The 20,629-nt window shown below is 28.4% G+C and overlaps 1 protein-coding gene across 4 annotated transcripts in view; it reads left to right on the top strand.

Annotated features, from left to right (window-relative positions):
* Window positions 1-20,629, top strand: part of LOC100201608 (kinesin-like protein kif7) — a 74,786-nt gene that overhangs the window by 3,081 nt on the left and 51,076 nt on the right. For 3 of the 4 annotated variants that reach the window (XM_065806036.1, XM_065806039.1, XM_065806038.1), the window contains exons 2-3: window positions 17,309-17,360; window positions 17,449-17,586. In XM_065806036.1, the coding sequence (XP_065662108.1) occupies window positions 17,319-17,360; window positions 17,449-17,586 (180 nt within the window). In that variant the 5' untranslated portion in view covers window positions 17,309-17,318. Of the gene's footprint in view, window positions 1-13,521; window positions 13,899-17,308; window positions 17,361-17,448; window positions 17,587-20,629 lie in introns of all 4 variants that reach the window. The other variant, XM_065806037.1, reaches the window with a different exon arrangement.

Here is a 20,629-nt window from a genome sequence, read left to right as displayed (position 1 = left end):
AGATATATAAATTCAGGCCTGGTTATGAAGCATTATGCAGTGCACATTTTACATATGAAATGGTGATTTATATTTAACAAAATCTTTAATCATTTGGAACATTTAAATTGTTTTTTGGTATGATTTATGTGGCGTTTATTTACATTAAGTTAATTGTTGTAAAAAAAATGTTAACTGCATTTGTTTTCATTTTAATTTAATTTTTTGATTAAAAAAAACAACAGACAATTACATAAATTTTATTTTTAATATAAAACTTTAATTTGAATATGGTTTTAAAAATTATCAATTTAAATTTAACTTTGAAGAATATAAAATGATTTTCCAATATTTTTTAAAGAAATAATTATTTCCTTTTTATTTATTTGCAAACTAGTTTGTCACACAAAATGTTAAGACTTTACAAAATTCTCTATCATAATTGTGTAAAAGCAACCATAAAACATCATTATTTATTGTAAGAAAGCAGAAATGGCTATGTTTAAAAGAATTTTTGTCAACAATGGAATTAAATCTTTTTCTTTCTCATTTAAGATCTTTTGAAGTTCGTACAACATAAGTTTTGTTTATGAACACAAACTATGTTTTCTAATTAATAATATAATAATAAATAATTCTAATAATGCGTAGTAGTATTAGTAGACAGGCTTAGACAGGAATGGCATGCGATCGAGCGCTATTGCTGACCACGCAAATGATTTTTTTTGTTGACACACAACTTTTTTTTTTGTTAATTTTTTCTTTTGATTTTTTTTGTTGACCACAACTGTTCAGATGTTTTGATGATTTAAATATTTCAGAAATGCGCTGAAAAAAGAAATGCTAAGATATACTTAAACTAGGAAAAAAATTAAAAAAAAACAACTAAAGAAAAACAAAAACAATTCCTTATGAAAAATGAATTATATAGGCTTTAAAATAAAACTCATAAAACTCTAACTCCAGTTTTTTTACGTTTTTAATTACATTTGAAATAAATTACTTAAATAAATAAGTTATCTCTAGATAACTAAATAAGTTACCTTTAGAAACGTTTTATTAAAGTAACACAAAACGTTTTTACAAATTAGTTTTTAAGGATTAGACAAATTTCATATAAATTATTGAAAAGAAAAAAATAATTTTTTTTTAATTGTATAAGGGGCCATCCATAAATTATGTATGCAGGTATGGGGGAGGGGGTTTCCTGAAAGCGTACAAACATATACAAGGAGGGGAGGGGTTTTGAAGACAGTTAGTACATATGCAATTTGTCTATTTCTCCTAAACATGATTTTATTTTTTTTAAACATGGAATTTCACATCTGTAACAAATCAGAATTGTGTTTTTTTTCTGACTTCAGTCACAATTTTTTTTAATTTCATATAAATAATGAGGAGAGAAAAGAGAAATGGAGTTAATTTTGAAAAAAAAAAATTGTGTATGTACACGGAGAGGGGGGGGGGGTCTTTGAAAGCTACAGGTTCGTACAAGGAAGAGGGGGGGGGGGTCTAAATCAGTGGTTTTACTGCATATGTACTTTAAGGATGCCCTCTTAACATTTTTTAAATTGTTTAAAAAAACAATGTAGACTTTAATATAATAATTTTAATCATTTCATGCTCTGATTTGTAAATGGTTTTTTTTAAAAAAAACTTTTAAGCAATTCTTTTTAAACAGAGAAACAAAAAAAAAAAAAAGAAAGAAAAAAAAAATAATAAAGCAGTTAAACTATTTCATTGGAAGATGTAAGTTAACTGATTCATAACTAAAAGTTTAACTTAAAAAAATAATCTTTTAAAAATTTTTTAAAAAGACAGAAAAATAGTTTCAATTTTTCATTTTAATTTATCATTAAAAATACATGCCTACATAAAAAAATTTAAGTACAACTTTTTTTGTTAAATTACACAAAATGTGTTTATTTTAAACAATCATTAGAATTAATTTAAGTTTATTTTATTTAAAGCCTTGCATTAAGTAAAATTTTTAGAAAAGATCATCAATTAAAAGTTATTCAAAATGTAACAGTTTTTTTATTGCATTTAAATTGTTAAAACATCAAAATTGTAAAGTTATTAAAACATCAAAATTGTGGCCAAAATGTATAGAAAAAATTTTTAAGTGTGGTCAGTTACAGCGTGCGATTGCATGCCATTCCTGTCAAGTCTGAGTAGTAGTAGTATTAGTAGTAGTAGTAGAAATATTAGTAGTAGTAGTAGTAGTAGTAGTAGTAGTAGTAGTAGTAGTAGTAGTAGTAGTAGTAGTAGTAGTAGTAGTAGTAGTAGTAGTAGTAGTAGTAGTAGTAGTAGTAGTAGTAGTGTAGTAGTAGTAGTAGTTAAACTGTAGCTGCGTTAACAGCGAATGAGTTCAAAACTCACTTTGACAGCTTTTGAAAACAACTCAATCCAAAAAATTTAAACAAAAATAGTTTTTAAATTAATTTTTGATGCAAAATAAACGTCTAATTTGTTTTTGAAGTTGTTTACATTTGTTGAATTGACGATTTCCAAAGGCAATGTGTTCTGTAAATTTGCTGTTCTGTTTATAATGAATTTGTTTCTCAGTATAAACTTGGTTTGTTCTCTACTGTATTTTTTATTGTGACCTCTGCGTGATTTTAAGAAACTTTGTTTAAAAATTCTACTTTTTCGATCTTATTGAAAATTTTAAATACTTGAATAAGATCTCCGCTTGGTCTTCTTTCTATCAATGTTGTTAAATTTAGTGTCTGTAAAACGATATTGGTACTGCAGACTTCTTGTTATGTTCTTTGCCATCCTTGTCATTCTAAGCTGTACTCTTTCTAATATTTCAATGTCACCTTTGTAGTTAGGTGACCAAACTTATGCTGCAAATTTAATCAGAGGTCTAATAAAAGTTGTGTATAATTCCTTGACAAGATGCTGACTTGAATGGATAAAGGTGTTTTTTATCATCCCCATTATTGCATTTGCTTTTGATGAACATGTTACTATGTTTTTCTTCCATTTCAGTATTAAAATTTACACCAAGATTACACTCATTTGTCGAATCATTAATTTCTGATCCATTAACTGTATAATTGAATTTTATGTTGTTTTTACCCTAATGCTTAACTACACATTTACTATATTATTTAAATCTCTTTGAATCAATTTAGCTTCCTCAATTGAATTTGATAAGATTTTGGTGTCATCTGCATATATTTTTACAGTGCTTTTGATTTTCTCTGGTATGTCATTGATGTATGCTACAAAAAGGAATGGCTCTAGAATGGATCTCGGAGAACACCACCTAATACGTTTCTCCATGTTGACACTGCATCACCTTGAACCACTCTTTGTATTTGATTATTCAAAAATGCAACAATTCAGCTTAAAATTTCAATTTTAACATAAGCTGTTTGTGTGGCATGGTATCAAATGCTTTTGCAAAATCTAGCATTATAACATCTACAGGTATATTTTTTGATAAATTGTGTGTGATATAATTGATTCTCTAAAAGATTTGTGGTACATGATTTCTGTTTCTCAAAACCATGTTGGCATTTTGTGATCAGATTTCAAAAAATTTTTGCATTTCATTTTTGTAACTCCTTCAAGTATTTTGCATACTATTGGCGTAATTGGCATAAAAAAATTTAATACATAAAACGTTTGATACGTAAAAAAACAACAACAAAAAACTAAATTGTGATAAAATAAACAAAAACTTATTATGTATTAAATATTTTTTAAGAAATGAATAATAAAGAAATATAATCTTTTTAAAATAACGAATTTAAATTTCATTAGTAATTTTTGTGGTAATCCTTCAGTTAAGCAGCTTCAAATAATTTTATTTTTGGTTTTTTAAAAACCTGAAAAGAGTGTAAAAATGCGTATCAAAAAATAATAATAAATGATAATAATTATTTATAATGAGGTTCAGCACTGCATTAGCGCTTAACAGCCTGTTTTGTGCAAAATAGATAAATACTAGAGCTTTTACTCTAGCTGCAAACAATAATACACTCATTTATACCCTATGACCACTGTTCTTTACCTTTTTTTTATACTCGACATCTTTCCAACATCTTTTTATATTTATAAACTAATATTTATTCTAGCATAATCTTATATGCTTCTTCCCTAAAACTTAAACAGCTGCACCTGCTCTAAACAGCTGCACCTGCTCCAAACAAGTGATTAGACATTGTTGTTCTAATTGTGAAAATTTGTTAAATAAAAAATTACACAAAATTGTTTCAATTTATCCTTTACAAATATTTGTGGTCTTCAAAGAAACTTTTTGTGTTGAAGCTACTTTTTGCACTCACCAGACCTACTTGTCCTTTTTGAGACTAATTTATTTGCAATTTAAAATTTTGATATGGAGTTAATGGTTATTATTATTTGATTTGCAAAGTCACATGCTTGTACTGGGCATATATTTACCAATTCACCTATTTATTGTTAAATTAGGTTTTTATATGCACCTCTTTACTCAATTCCATTCTTTTTGTTTCTTATATTTCTTTTTCTTAGAATTTTACTTAGTACATAAATCATAGATCAGTTTAAAACTATGTTGTAGGGGGTGAAGAGTGGTGGTGTCAAAAGTGTTATGAGAAACAATTGGAAAAGTTACACGAGGTTTATCCAGGAGTAAAATAAAAGCTTTAAGAAGAAGTTATGTGGTGATCTGGGATTGTTTCTGAAATTGAAGACAAAGTAAAGAATTGTGAGACATGTCAATGGAATCAAAAGAATCCAACAACTGTCTTATTCTTTGGAATATCCAAACAGATGATGGGAGAGGTTGCATATTGATCATGCAGGTCCAATAAATGAAAATATTTCTAGTAGTAGCAGACAGTTACTCAAAATAGATTGAAGTAGATATTGTCAGCAGTACTAAAGCAAAAGAAACAATTAAAGTGCTCAGTAGATTGTTTTCAACGCATTGCATACCTCGAGTAATTGTCAGTGGCAAAAGATTTAGGCTCTCCAGTGAAGCATATTAGCAGTTTTTGTATTTAAATAGCATCAAACAAATCTATTCTGCATCTTATCATCTAGCATCGAAACGGCAAGCAAAGCAAACGTGCAAACATTCAAGAACTTGTTTAAAACCTTTTGGGGAATTGATATTGAGACACAGTTGTGTCGGTTCCTGTTTAAGTACTGTCTAACACCACATTCTAAAAACTGGAGTTTCTCTGGCTAAACCTTCATTAGGCAGAAGATTAAGAAAAATTGTCAATGCTACGTCCTAAAATCAGCATCAAAATATAAAATGAAACGATCTGGTGTTACTAGTAATAAAATTTGTTTTTTCCAACCAGAAAATCCAGTTTAGGTAAGAAATTATAGTAAAGGTGAGGAATGGATTTCAGCTATTACTATATCAGCAATTAGAAAAATGTCAACTACAAAGAGTCGATGTAGTATGATCGTATCCAGATATGACATGTAGATCAAATCATAAATTGTTTTTGAAAAGCTTGTATCACTTCTTCAGTTAAAATTTCAGATGACATAAACATTCCTTTGTTAAGCAATTCAGATCAAATACTGGAAACAGTTGATGCATCAGTTCCAAGCAAAAATATGCGAAGAGCATGGCAAGATGAGCAAAAGTATTAATTCCAAGAGATTATGCAAACAACTTGGACATTTCCTAAACCCATTTCTACAAAGAATCAAAGATTAGGTTGAACCTCTAGTAAACCAGCTTATTATGTAAACAGCAATATATATTATTATAGGTGGAGGATTATTGTAACTCTGTAAATCTGGTTCTTAGTAAATAGTACATGTAAAATATTTTTGGTGATCTCATGAACATTGAAAAAACTTGTTGTTATCTATTTATTTGTGATTGCTGTAATTAGTTATATTTTTTATTAATTATTATAATTGTGGTTATTGAAAAGTAGTTGTGTTTACAATATTTTGTGGATATGACACACCAAATACACTAACAAGAATATCATTCATCCACAAAATGGCACTGTTAATATTTTGATATTTTAATGCTGTTTATTAAATCAACTTTTATGAAAACTACTACAATACTAAGGGAAGTCTTCCCTTCTTCATCTATTAGGCTGGCGCAGATGTACTTTTAATACATTGTTTCCAGTTTAGGATGTTGAATGCTGGATCTTCTTGACTCAATGCATGGGTTTGCTTGTGTCACTGTTTTTATGACTAGGCAACTCATTCTATTATCTCCTTATGAGGGTACAGCTCTAAAACTCAGTTTTATGGTTCTGAGGCTGGCTGGTAGTCAGGTTTCCCGAACTCTGTGGTAGCTCTCAGAGAGGCTGATTCCATCAACAGCTGAAAAATATCAAAGTATTAACAGTGCCATGTTGCGCATGAATGGTGTCCCTGTTTGTACTTTTGGTGTGCATTGCGGAGGCCACATTTCAAGACCCTTTGTTACGGCTTAGGGTTTATTAGTAGTAATGAGGCAATTGCTTGGGCTATTAAACGGTGTTCTGAGTATTATCTATGCTTTGAGTCAAGTTCTTCAATCTAATTTAAAAATGAATAAAGTACCAAAAACTATAAAACACAAAAAACCATCATCATCACCAAGTTCTCTAAACCTATCATTCACTAATATTTGTGGTCTTCAAAGTAACTTTTTTTCTGTTGAGTCTTATCTCTTGCAAAGTTCACCAGACCTACTTGCTCTTTGTGAGACTAATTTGAGTTCGGCTGTCTCATCTTGTGATCTTAGTGTTGATGGTTATCTTCCTCTAATTCATAAAGACTCCAATAGTCACATACTTGGCCTAGGCATTTACATTCGTAAGAATTCACCCATTTGTCGTGAAACTAGGTTTGAATCCACAGACTATTCTTTTATGTGCTTTCGTTTAGCACCACTTCACTCTATTGCCTTTCTCTTTGTTCTATATCGGTCTCCTTCATCTCAAGACTGCACTCTTTTTGATGTTATTTCTGATCATATTAACCAAGCCCTCTCTCTTTATCCATCAGCTAATATAGTTGTTGTCGGTGACTTTAATGCTCACCACTCTGAATGGCTTGGCTCTAGTGTCGGTGACTCTGCAGGCGTTAAAGCCCACAACTTTTGCTTTTCTCAATCCCTAACTCAAATAGTCAACTTTCCAACTCGCTTTCCTGACAACCCGAATCATCTACCTTCTCTACTCGATTTATGTCTTGTTTCTGATCCTAGTCAATGCTCAGTTTCTCCACATTCACCCTTAGGTGCTTCTGATCACAGTTTGATCTCTTTAAAACTAATATCTCATTCTTCTTCATCACCTGAATACCCCTATTATCGAACCTCTTACAGCTACAGTAAAGCTGACTGGGATTCTTTCCGTGATTTTCTTCGTGATGGCCCTTGGGTAGAAATCTTTCTACTTCCTGTAGACAAATGTGCTTCTTACATAACTTCGTGGATTCAGGCTGGCATGGAATCTTTTATTCCCTCTCGACGATTCCAGGTCAAACCTCACTCTCCTCCATGGTTTTCCTCACACTGTGCTGCTGCGATTGCCAATTGAAACTGTTACTTCCATATTTATCAGCAAAACAATTCTCCAGAAAACAGACGTCTGTTTATTACTGCTAGAAACAATTGTGAAAAGGATTTATCTAACGCCAAAACCTGCTATTCTCAGTTCATGAAATCTCATATTTCATCTCAAAAATTAGGCTCTCGTGACTTCTGAAGAATCTTTAATAATATCAATAATAAGGGCAAATCTATAATTCCACCTCTTTTGTATGGTTCAGACTTTGTCACCTCACCGAAAGACAAAGCCGAATTGTTTGCTAAAAACTTTTCATCAATATCATCTCTTGATTCCACTAGTTGCGTTCTACCTGATATAGCCAACAAACAGGTTGATCCATTGCTTGACATTCATATCACTCCAGCATCTGTATCTAAAGTGATTTCCTGCCTAGACTCTTCTACAGCTTGTGGCCCGGACAACATACCTGTTATTGTCTTGCAGAAGTGTTCTCCGGAGCTGTCATCTATACTCTCAAAACTATTCAACAAGTGCTTATCAGAGTCTTGTTTTCCAGCCTGCTGGAAAGCGGCATCTGTTATCCCTATTTTCAAAAATTCTGGAGAGCGATCTGATTCGTCTAACTACCGTCCCATAAGTCTTCTTCCTATCATAAGCAAGGTTTTTGAATCTTTAATTAACAAACACTTAATTTCTTATCTTGAATCTAATAACTTACTTTCTGACCATCAATATGGATTTCGATCTTCTCGTTCTACAGCTGATTTGCTAACAGTAATAACTGACAGGTTTTATCATGCATTAGATGAAGGTGGAGAGGTTAAGGCCATCGCTCTTGACATCTCAAAAGCTTTTGATAAAGTTTGGCATGCTGGTCTTCTCCATAAGCTTTCTTCTTATGGTGTTTTTGGCAACATCTTTAAGATCATTGAATCCTTCCTTTCCAATCGTAGCATAAAAGTTGTCCTCGATGGACAACACTTTTCTTCTTATTCTGTAACTTCGGGGATTCCTCAAAGTTCTATCCTTGGCCCTATATTCTTTTTAAGTTACAGTAACGATCTTCCAGATATTCTCACATCTAAGGTGGCATTGTTTGCTGATGATACTACCATTTATTCTTGTCCTGATAAGAAACCGAAACCCTATGATTGCTTGGAGGGGGCATTTGAGCTTGAAAAGGATCTCACTTCTGCTACAGCATGGGGCTCACAGTGGCTTGTAAACTTTAATTCAGATAAAACTCAATTTATTTCAGCCAATCGTTATCGCAACAATTTAGATCTTCCTATATTTGTGAACGGTGATGTACTCGATGAGTCACTTACTCTTCATCTTCTAGGCTTAACTCTTACTTCCAATCTTTCTTGGAAACCATATATCAAATCAGTTGCAAAATTAGCATCTGCTAAGGTTGCATCTCTTTATCAAGCTTGTCACTTTCTTAATTTGGATTCTATTCTCTATCTCTATAAATCTAAAATCCGGTTTTGTATGGAATACTGTTGCCATATCTGGGGCAGATCTTCTAATGATGCCCTTTCTCTTTTAGATAAGGTGTGAAAACGCATTGTAAACATAGTTGGACCTCTTGCAGCCAACCTCCAACCATTATCACATCGTCGCAGTGTTGCTTCTCTTTCTCTTTTCTACAAATACTATAATGGGCACTGCTCTAAAGAGCTAGCGTCTCTTCTGCGATCTACTAAAATTCATTCTCGTGTTACTCGTCATTCAATTAAGTGTCATCCTTTTTTTGTGACTGTTACTAAGTGCTCCAAAAACGCTTATTTGTCTAGTTTTTTTCCTCGAACATCAGTTCTTTCGAATTGGCTTACTTCTTCTTGCTTTCCTTATTCATATAATTTGCAATAATTTAAGTCGTCCGTCAATCGTTATTTTGCTCTACAATCTTCATCTTTTCTCTTTCAGTAACTTCCAACTTTAATTAGTGGCTGCTTGCAGCCTTGTTGAAAGCGAAGATGTTTAAAAAAAAAAAGTCTGCTCAACAAAAATTTTATTGTGGATCTTGAAGTATTTGCCTCAGAGGTCTTCTACAAGACAGTAGCAAGGTGCAGGTAAAATTTGTCCAAGATTAGTATTTTTTTTCGACACTTTCAAGCTTTCATTTTAAGTCATACTTAGGTTTTGAAAGTGGTAAAACTTTGTCTTTGTCTAAAATGTAAGTTCTACAAGGCAGCAGCTTATGTGGCAGATTGTAATATATTAGTGTGGCAGTTTGTAATATATATATTACATTCACATATGTATTCTTTTTTTTCTTTTTTTTATTCTCATCTATTCCTGTTTGAGCTTCTGTTAACCTTTTTTGTCTTGGGATATACTTTTCCTTTTTAATTGACTTGTAAATAGCTTTTCCATTATTTCCATTTACACTCAAATTTTGTAAAGCAATTTTTTAAATTAGTTTTGCGTTATCCTGAGTTTATAAACACTCCCTCTACTTTTTTTGATAGCTTTTTTTGATTTATACATATTGTTTTTTTTTTTGTCTTTTTTTTCTTTTTGAATTTTTTATCTCATGAATAAATGCTTAAATTTATGTTCTGCTTTTTCTAATATATTGTTGTTTTTTTCTTTCAACTTTAAAATATTTTCAGCTTTTTTTATAGTTTTTATAGAAAATATAATGTATGGAGAACATGGTAAATTAATAATGAGCGATCAATTATAAAAGTTTTCTATTAAATAACCTGAAATAGCATGTGTATCAAACTATTAAATAACCTAAAAGAGTGTGTGTATCAAACTTTTTATTAGATTATTAGAAAGAAGTTTATATACTTACTCGGTTCAAGTCAAGAAAAATCTAGAAGTATTTGTCGAATAGTTTAATTTTGAAAACTTTAAAAAATGAAGTTAAAAAACTCATTGACAATCTTTCATTATGCAATTGAAATTTTTATTTTATTGGTTGTATATACATTTTTTTTAATTATATATATATTTTTTTGATTTTTTTTGTTTTAAAAGTTTTGTTTACCATAGTTTATTTAAACTGACGATGATAAGAAAAATTAGATTTAAGAAGTCTTATTTTTCTTATCTGTTGACCACCTGTTACTACTCTACTCCTACCACTGCTGCTACTGTCTGGTCAATACTCACCCCACCTATCTCTATTTATTATGGTTTATAATATAATTCACATTTCAGCTTTAACATTTTAATTTATTATGAATATCATTTATTATGATTTTTTATGATCATAATTCTATAGTTTTATTTTTTTAAATATTTTTTCAAAAAAGTTTGTTTAAATTATAAAAATTAATGCATGCTTTATAGGCATAATAATAACATAATAATTACTCCTTCGCTATAATCCATACTTAAACATTCATATTTTATAATGTTAACATAGATTTTAGATGTTTAGATGACATAGATATTTAGATGCTGTGTTTAAGTGAAGTTCTGATAAAATTGGTAGCAAGAGTGAAAGTTGATTTCGTTTTTAACCATGTGCTTGGAAAGTTTAGTTTAAATTAAATCAAAAGAATATTTGTGCCTTCTGTACTGCTAAACCTTTTTTTGATCGATAGTAAGCTATTTCCTCCTATAAAGATGTAAAGTTTACAAAAATATGCTAAATGTATGATAAGTATTAAACATAAGGAAATAAATTTTTATTGTCTTAGTAATAACCACTACTACTAGCTCAATAAATATTCTTTAAGAATATAGATGAACTTTTGTAAATATAGAAACATTTTTTTTTTATTGGTGATGTTTTTATATGATGCTGAACTTTTTATATATAATGTATATATAATATAGTATTTGATTTTAAAAATGGCTCTATGATCATAATGACCTCATAGCAAAAGGCATTGACAAATTTTTCCACATGGGAATGTACTGCTAATCATTAGAAAAAAAAGTACTAAGTTAAAAAACATTGTTCAAAGAAGCATGGTTCTGCTTATGTTTATAATATATTTTATCATCTGTATAAGTTTTTTTACTAAGTAGAGAAGTTAATTACACTAACATTAGGTTATAGATATTTTTTGCCAACTGAAAAATAGGAAATGATTTGGATTTTAAGTGAATTAAGTGTATTTGTTGGTTTAAGATCATTATAAAATAACAATAAGTAGTTAACCATCTATATTTACATTAATATTTTGTTTAGCTCCACTGATTTTTAGGTTGTATGTATCAATGAAAAAATAAATAATTAAAAATAATTTTTTTTTTCTATGAAATGGTTTATAAACTTAAATCTTTAGTTCATATATATTATTTGTGTTGTCTTAAAACTCTCGTATAAAGATTTTTTATGTTTCTAAACCAAATTCACATCAAATTAACATAGCCAAACTTGCTATATCCAAAAGAGGTTTTTAATATTTTTTTTATTTTTTTATTTTCAAAACAATCAATGTTTTTATACTTCATAAAATTTCAAAATGCACAGTATTTTTTGCTATTACTTAAATATTATTGAAGTATTTATTTTAATATATTGGCGTTTTATGAAAACATATTGGTTCTTCTCTTTTATTATACATACAAATATGTTCTTTGTAATTGCTAATTTAGAAATTATGCATTTTAAATATTTTAAATTTTGTTTCAGTAAATAGATTTGTAAGTTAATGAAAAAAACATCATTATTTCAAATATTATGGGTTATGGATGATAACTTAACATCATAATAATAAAAAGCAAAATTTGTTATAGTATTAGTGTTTCACAGAAAGACGTTCGATCACACGCAATTATATGACCTACACAAAAAATACTTTTCTTTGGCAGTTTGACCACGGCTTTTGACATGTTTTTAACATTCAAAAATGAACTTTACTTAAATTTATCTAAAAAAACTTTACTTTGAAAAAGAAAAAAAATCTTAACGAAAGTATCAATAAAAGAAAAACTTAAAGCAAAAACACAATATATATATTTCAGGCCTTGTTAAGAGGTGTTACGCAGCTCGCATTTTACCTGCGAAAAGACGATTTGCCTACACGTTCAACAGTTTTGCGTTACGCAAAAACTTTTATCTTTTAGAATATTTAAATTATCTTTTGATATCGTTTATGTGAGGTTTATTCAGAAGAAATAAAGTTGTAAGTAACAGCATTTAACTGCAATTGTAAACTAATAGATTTTTTGTTAAAGAAACAGTTTGTTTAATAATTTTTTTGTTGTTGTTAAAAATTAGTTAAAGAAAATAAAGTGTTTTAAGTTTTATCTTAAGGAATTAAATATATAAATTCCTTTTAAATGCATAAATTATTTTTTGTTGTAATAGTTTAAAAATTGCACGATTTATTTTGATGTAAATATTTTATTAATAAGATATTTTGTTTTTTAATTCAATAACGTAAAGTTTTAATGACGTTCGTTTAATTTATGAAAATAAATTATGATCACGAATATGTTATCGGTAACTGATAAAACTCTTTATTGTTTAAAAACACTATTAAAAAGAGTTCATAAAATAAATAAGAAAAAATTTATTATCAAATAATATATTATATTTTATTAGTTAATAAAATAACCAAAAACCAAATTATAAGAAAATAAATAAATATTATGTTATTTATGAAAAAAAATTTGTCAAAATAAAATTAAGTTCTTATTTGAAAAAAAAATGATAAAAATGATTTTTCAAATATGAACTTAGATTTTATTTCAAATTTTTGTTATAGTGAGAAAAAAAAACTGTCTGTATGATTTTTAACGCGCATTAATAAAATGTATGCATATATATATACATACATATATATATATATACATATATATATATATATATATATATGTATGCATATATATATACATACATATATATATATACATATATATATATATATATATATATATATATATATATATATATATATATATATATATATATATATATATGTGTGTGTGTGTGTATGTGTGTGTGTGTGTGTGTGTGTGTGTGTGTGTGTGTGTGTGTGTGTGTGTGTGTGTGTGTGTATGTATATTTAAATTTTATTAAGTAAATTCGGAATAATTTTTTATTTCTATATATTCTTGCCCAACTTAATCCTTTTAGTGTTAGTGCCCTTTCGAGCGTGTTTGACACAAAACTCTTGGCAGCCATAGCAACTGAGGTAGTGGCCAGAAAGAGTTGCAGCACTTTACTTGATAAGAAAACGTGAACAAAGGTGTATGCAAATATCTAATGTACGTAAACTCCTAATTAAGTAATGTAAAAACATACTGAAACGTTTATCAAGTTTTACAGCTTGATTTTCACATGAAAATTGAATTGCGTCAAGTTCTCCTTAATTTTGATCTATAACATTTATTTCCGTTAAAAAAATCATTATATAGTTTTAAAAATTTACGTTTAACAACATGCCAGCGTGGCCGAGTGGATAGCGTGCCGAGCTTTTGAACAAGTAAGCCGTGGTTCGAGTCCTACCTCTGGTAACTTTTTTTATTTTTATTTTTTTTGATTATTTTAAAATACAAAATACTTTTGAAGTTTTATAGAGATTATATATAAACATATGTAATGATGTTATACACTTTAACAAACAAAAAAAAATTTAAAAAAGCTAAAATTTCTAAAACCACTGAGAGAAAAATATTGTTGCGCATGTGTCATGATTGAGATATTTATGTTATTAATTTGCTCAAGCAATTAGTCCTAATAAGCTGCAGATGGTCTGAAAAAAAAGTTTTGTGAAACTTAATAAAAAAAACAACTTAATAAGACAGTCCTGCTACTCCAGAAGGTGCTGCTGTGGAGGCAAAAATAAAACCAAAAAAAACAACCCGTAGCTATTTGTTTATGTATATTGTTTATAAAATGTAAAAAATCCACTTATATAACGTTTTATTCAGGATTGTATGTAATATAAGTAAACTTTTCTAATAATTACAAGTCTTTTTTGTTTTAATAATTTGTATGTATGTTATTATGTTAAAAAAAAATTGACAAGATTGAAATAACTCTAAACATATTGTCTCATCCAAGTGGAAATTTTAAAATTTCAATTTTAGATTTGCCCCTCTGTTAATAAATTCTGATTGCTAAAATTATGTTATCTGCTTCTTAGATCATTAAAAATGATAGACAAGGCGTAAATTGTAGAAGCCACAATTTTTTTGCGTATGTGATGTATATATATATATATATATATATATATATATATACATATATATATATATATATATATATATATATATATATATATATATATATATATATATATATATATATATATATATATATATATATATATATATATATGTATATATCAGGGTTCCCACTTCTCCTTAAAAACCTTAAATATCCTTAAAAAACAAAAATCTCCTTAAATGTCCTTAAATAACCTTATAAAAAAGTAAAATTTGACTGCTCTCCTTAATTTCTCCTTATTATTACTATTTTTAATCATCTGGGAAATTTTATTAAAGTGAATGGATTATACTCATTAATAAAGAAGAAAATTTATTGCTCTTTGATAGTTTGCAAACTTTTAATTATATATATGTTTATATTTGTATATATATATACAGTGGTGGCCAAAAGTATGGAAACTTTTTTAAAATTACATTTTTTTTTATTTGTATTAAATAAAACCAAAATTATTTAACCTGAATGTACTTGCAATAGTCTACTTTATATATACTACAAGTTTGAACTTGTCTTTTCTAAGACATTTTATTACATACTAATATTTCTTAATTTCGATTGGACAAAAGTATGGAAACTTGTTCAAACTTGTCACTAAACATAAACAAATCTTATCATTTAGAATTAAAACGTGTTAGAATTGACATCTTTGTTAGTTCATCATAGTTTACTTTTATATTAATCAGTATGGCACCGCGAAAATATTATTCTAGTGATATTAAAAATAAAATAGTTGAGTGTTTTAAAAACGGTAATAAACCAATTGATATTTCTCGAAATTTTCAAGTTTCAAAAATTACAGTTTCAAAAATTTACAGTTTCAAAAATTATTAAAAAATTCAAAGAAAGGGGAACTGTGGAAGTGAAAATGAAACCTGAAAGACCAAGAAGAACAACAAAAAGATTGGATAAAGTTATAAAAAATACTTCTACAAAAGATCCTAGAAAGTCATCAAAGGATATAAAAGAAGAAATCTTGGAACAGCATGGAGTTTTATTATCTGACAGGACAGTTCGTAGAAGGTTAAATGATGCGGGCTTATTTGGAAGAGTGGCTGTCAAAAAAATGTTAATTTCTAAGAAAAATAAGATGGGTAGATTATTGTTTGCAAGGGAACATTTAAAATGGTCAGAAGAAAAATGGGCAAATGTGTTGTGGAGTGATGAAAGTAAATTTCAGTTGTTTGGAAGTGATGGAAGAAAATATGTGAGGCGCCCCAAAGGTAAAAGATTTGATCCCAAATACCAAATAATTACAGTCAAGCATGGAGGTGGCAGTGTTATGGTGTGGGGATGTTTTTCTTCATCTAGCACTGGTCCATTAGTGAAAATTGATGGTATTATGGACCGATTTAAGTATAAAGACATATTAAATAATATAATGTTACCATATGCTTCAGAAAAAATGGCTCCGGGGTCGTTATTCCAACAAGATAACAACCCGAAGAACTCGTCAAAATTAATTAATGAGTGGTTAAATACTCACAGGGTACCTTGTATGGAATGGCCATCTCAAAGTCCCGACTTAAACCCTATAGAACATCTTTGGGATGTGTTAGACCGCCGAATTCGGAAGCATAATATTTCAAATCACGATAAACATTTTGAAATTTTACAAGCAGATTGGAAAAATATATTACTGACACTTGTGCCAACCTGGTGAAATCTATGCCACAAAGATGTTCCATGGTAATAGACTCAAAAGGATATGCAACTAGATATTAAATTTTTCTGTGTTTTTTTATGTTATTTTTAACATTTTTTGGTCCTGGTCATAAGTTTCCATACTTATGACCAGGCCTAATTTAAAAATTTAATTTTTTTTTGTATATGTTAATAAAAAAAAATGTTTTATTTTATTAAAAAGTTGTATTACGACTTCAATAAACATATGCATAATATGTAGTAAGTTTTGCATTTTTTATAAATAAATAAAAAGCATTTTTGAAAAGTTTCCGTACTTTTGGCCACCACTATATATATATATATATATATATATATATATATATATATATATATATATATATATATATATATATATATATATATATATATATATATATATATATATATATATATATATATATGTTTATATATATATATATATATATATATATATATATTTAGCCAAAATATCTTTTAGCTAAAAACGGTACTTTTCCTAATATAGTGTAGCTTTAGTGACTCTTTTTGTTGCCCTAAACCCACTGTCATATATATAAATGTATATATATATATATATATATATATATATATATATATATATATATATAACATGTATATATATAAATATATATATTTATATATATATATATATTATATATATATATATATATATATATATATATATATATATATATATATATATATATGTTTATGTATCATATAAATATAAATGTGTAAGTTATATAAATATATATTAAATAAACTTTTTTGTCAACATATATAAATATATACAAACTTTTTTTTCAAAATTTTTTTATTGGTTTCCTCAATTATTTTAATTTAGTTTTGAAAATGTTCTTAAAAGTTCAATAAAAGGTGCTCAATGTTCTTAAAAGAATAGAAAATAATAAATTAGTAGAAAATTACTAATCAAATTCCCCCCCCCCCTGATTTTCTGGTTATTTAAATATTGGTTTTTAAAAATTAATTTTTTCCTCTGTATACTATGTAAGTTGTTATTGATATTTAGGTGTTTTAAGATGACAGCACTGAATGAAGTTCCGATCAAAGTGATAGCAAGAGTAAAAATTCTTTTAAAGTTTTAAAGCTGTATGCTTTTAATGGTTTGTCTTAAGTTAAAGTATAAAGTTTTTGTTATAATATGATCAGGTGCGTCCATATATTGAAAATGAGCTTCAGTTTAGTCAGCATCCATGTTTATGTTGCATTCCAAATGAACCACAGCTTATTGTTGGAAAAGATAAACATTTTACATTCGATAAAGTTTTTGATAAAACTGCAACTCAGGTTTTAACAATATTTTTTTAATAAATGTTGGTTTTGATTTTTACTTACTTAAGTAATTCAAAAATTAATATGTAGTGCAATTTTGGTCCAAGTGTTAAATTTTAATTGATTATGTCTAATTACTGAAAATGCAACTATATTGAGCACAAGCTTTGATTTTGTGACAACAGTGCAAAGAAAATTTTTGCTTTTTTGTTTATTTGGTCTAGTTAAAAACAACAATTGCATATTCAATAGAAAAAGACTTGTAAGTGTAAGGCTTGTAAATGACATTTACAAAGTAGCCCTGAAATGTAGTTCCTGTCATATTTTTGTTATACTGTCCTTGATAACGATGTTAAAAGCCTAATATACCTTGATAAAAGTGTTTGCTTTGCTCCTTCAAGTTAACTCCCTTGTTCTCTTTGAATTTATTGAGATAAGCATAAAGTATATTGACTCAATGTGACATTCTGCATCTCATTTTGGAGTAATACATCCCATTTTGGAGTAATTTGAGTGTACGCCACAGTTTCCAGGAAACTGTGACATAAACTCCAAATAGTTTCCTGGAAGCCGCAAACAACTACAACAAAACTGTTCCAGGCCGCTCTCTCTGTTCTGTTCAGGAGATTAGTAAACTTATAACATTCTATGATCTTGATCTGTAGTCCGACAAGGATACCAAAGCTCTAACCTTAGCCTCAGACATCTTTGGAAAACAATCTTGGAGTGACTTAAAAAACACCAGCTCCTTGTCAAGAGCAGTGACAAATTACTTAATGAGGCCTAATTTGATGTACAGTGGTGCCAAAAGCACTTTCTTAAATTCTATCAGCAACTCATATTTTACATTTATCTACAGAGAACTCTGTCTGTTGGGATCAGTTTGTTCTGTGATAGAGAGCCTTAGTGTCAAGGGTATTTCAGAAGCAAAAAAATATGAAGTTTTGTAAAACTGCTTTGAACACCAATGAGTAAGTACACTATGCCTAAAATATATGTAGACCTAGTATAGTTTTTTCAAGAGATAATGAGTCATCAATTGCTTTTCCGAATAATATACTACCATAGTATTACAAATTTTTTAACATAAACCTCACCATGCAATAAAAAAGTTTCTGTTTTTCTTAAACAGATTGAAAAATATTTGTCAAAAAATGCTTCTTATTTAATTTAGAAACTTATAAAGTTATTCTTGTTAAAGTTCTTACAGAAGGCAATTGGTAATCTGTTTGCAATTGATTATACAAACTTCTAAATACAGCAAAATACTAAAAAGATCTTATAATAACGTCCTTAGAATAAATATTACTACCATCACACTGTGTACCCATAAAAGCTAAACGTTCCTGAAATACAGTTTCTTTTCTTTCAGTAATTAAATTTTTCAAATAATGTAAAACTTTTTCTAATATAGACCATGTGTTAATTTTTGATATTCTGTTTTTAGAAATAGTAGAAACTTTATTTTCGACACCATAGCGATAAGTTTCAAAATGCAAATCTTTACTAACTTGATTAAAAAACATGGAACTCCATTTGAATAAAATTGTGATTGTAAATGATTAGTGTTATTAATCATAAAGTATACTAGTCGAACACCTAAATCTCTTTCATTATTTAACAAACTACAGTGTCATTAGTTACTTTTAAGCTTGCATTTGGAATTACTTTAATCCACATTGATTTTCTTCATTTTTAAGAAATCAATATACTGAGAGTTGCAAATTATCAGATTTCTTTTTTGCAGATAAATAATTTGTAGTGTAGCCATAAATGCAACATTTTTTACTCATATTTTAATATCACTAAAATGGCGACTATAGTTAAGCGAAATTTAGAATATGCCCCCAGACAGATCGCGGTTTGCACGTTGGCAAGGCCTGCAGTATAGGTTAAAAATTGAACTTTAGTCGTGTTCGATTAAGCAAGTATATCATGTTATTGGGATTAAGGTGTCACAATAGTGCTCTTATTTTATGTAGAGTGGTCTTTTAATCTAATCTTAAGTAGAGTGCTAAAGATTTTGAGTTTGTTTGTACTTCTTGTTTCTATCATGATTGGATTGAGAGTTTTTTTGCTATTATTATAAGTAAAGGTTGAATTACTGAAATGCCTAACTACTTTTACCTATGGAGGAAAGTAAATCCAATAGCAACTGGATTCAAACTTTGCCACAGTTTTTTATCTAATTTTTTTTTATGAAGAATGGCAATCAAACAAAAATTGACTGTGAAATTTATGAAGTAGTAGAAGAAAGAAGACCCAAAAAAAAATTTATCTTCTTTAATTACCATTTTATCTTCACTGGAGAAATTTTAATGCAATTAGTCGAACAATCACTTGATATCAATCCCCAATACTCATGACTAGGTTGGCTTGTTCAAAAAGTTAAACTATTCAAAAAGTATAAAGATTTCTTAGTTTCACTGATAATCTGATAATGTTTAAAAAAAAAATCCATTAGCTATCTCATCAGTTTAGAAATAGAAATAATCTTTAAAAAACACATTTATAAATGTTTTTGTTTTGTTTTGTTTTTTGTTAATTCACCTCCCCAAGGCCGAGAAGGCCACTACAGAAGAGGAGGCTACTTTATTGTGGTTATAAACCTCTCTCAACTCTATAACTCCGAAACACGAACCTTGGTGATAAAGGTTGCTGCACAGAGAAACAAGCTGAGCATGGTACTACCAGGGACGTGGTGGGGATCGAACTTGGAACCTCTCGCTTATGAAGCAAGCGCTCTACCACTACACCATATACTACTACACCACTACCATATATACTGAGTTTTTTATTATAAGCGTAGTATAGCACACAGAGATCCTTAGAAATCACCTTCAATCAACTGTTTCTTTAACGCAGACATAAACTAATTTGCTATGTACGCTAGAACTATGAGAAATTTTGCTAATTTTTGTACTTACATTTATTCATTTTGCATGTCTTTTCACTTTAAAAAAAGTTTTTGCTATACGTAACGTTTTTTTTTCAATACTTACATAATAGGAAAATAAATTGTTATTTATTTGTAAAATATATTATTTTATTATTAAGT

Source organism: Hydra vulgaris, chromosome 09 (genome assembly GCF_038396675.1).
Source record: "Hydra vulgaris chromosome 09, alternate assembly HydraT2T_AEP".
Taxonomy (NCBI): Eukaryota; Metazoa; Cnidaria; class Hydrozoa; order Anthoathecata; family Hydridae; genus Hydra; species Hydra vulgaris.
This window is presented reverse-complemented; position numbering and strand designations above follow the sequence as displayed.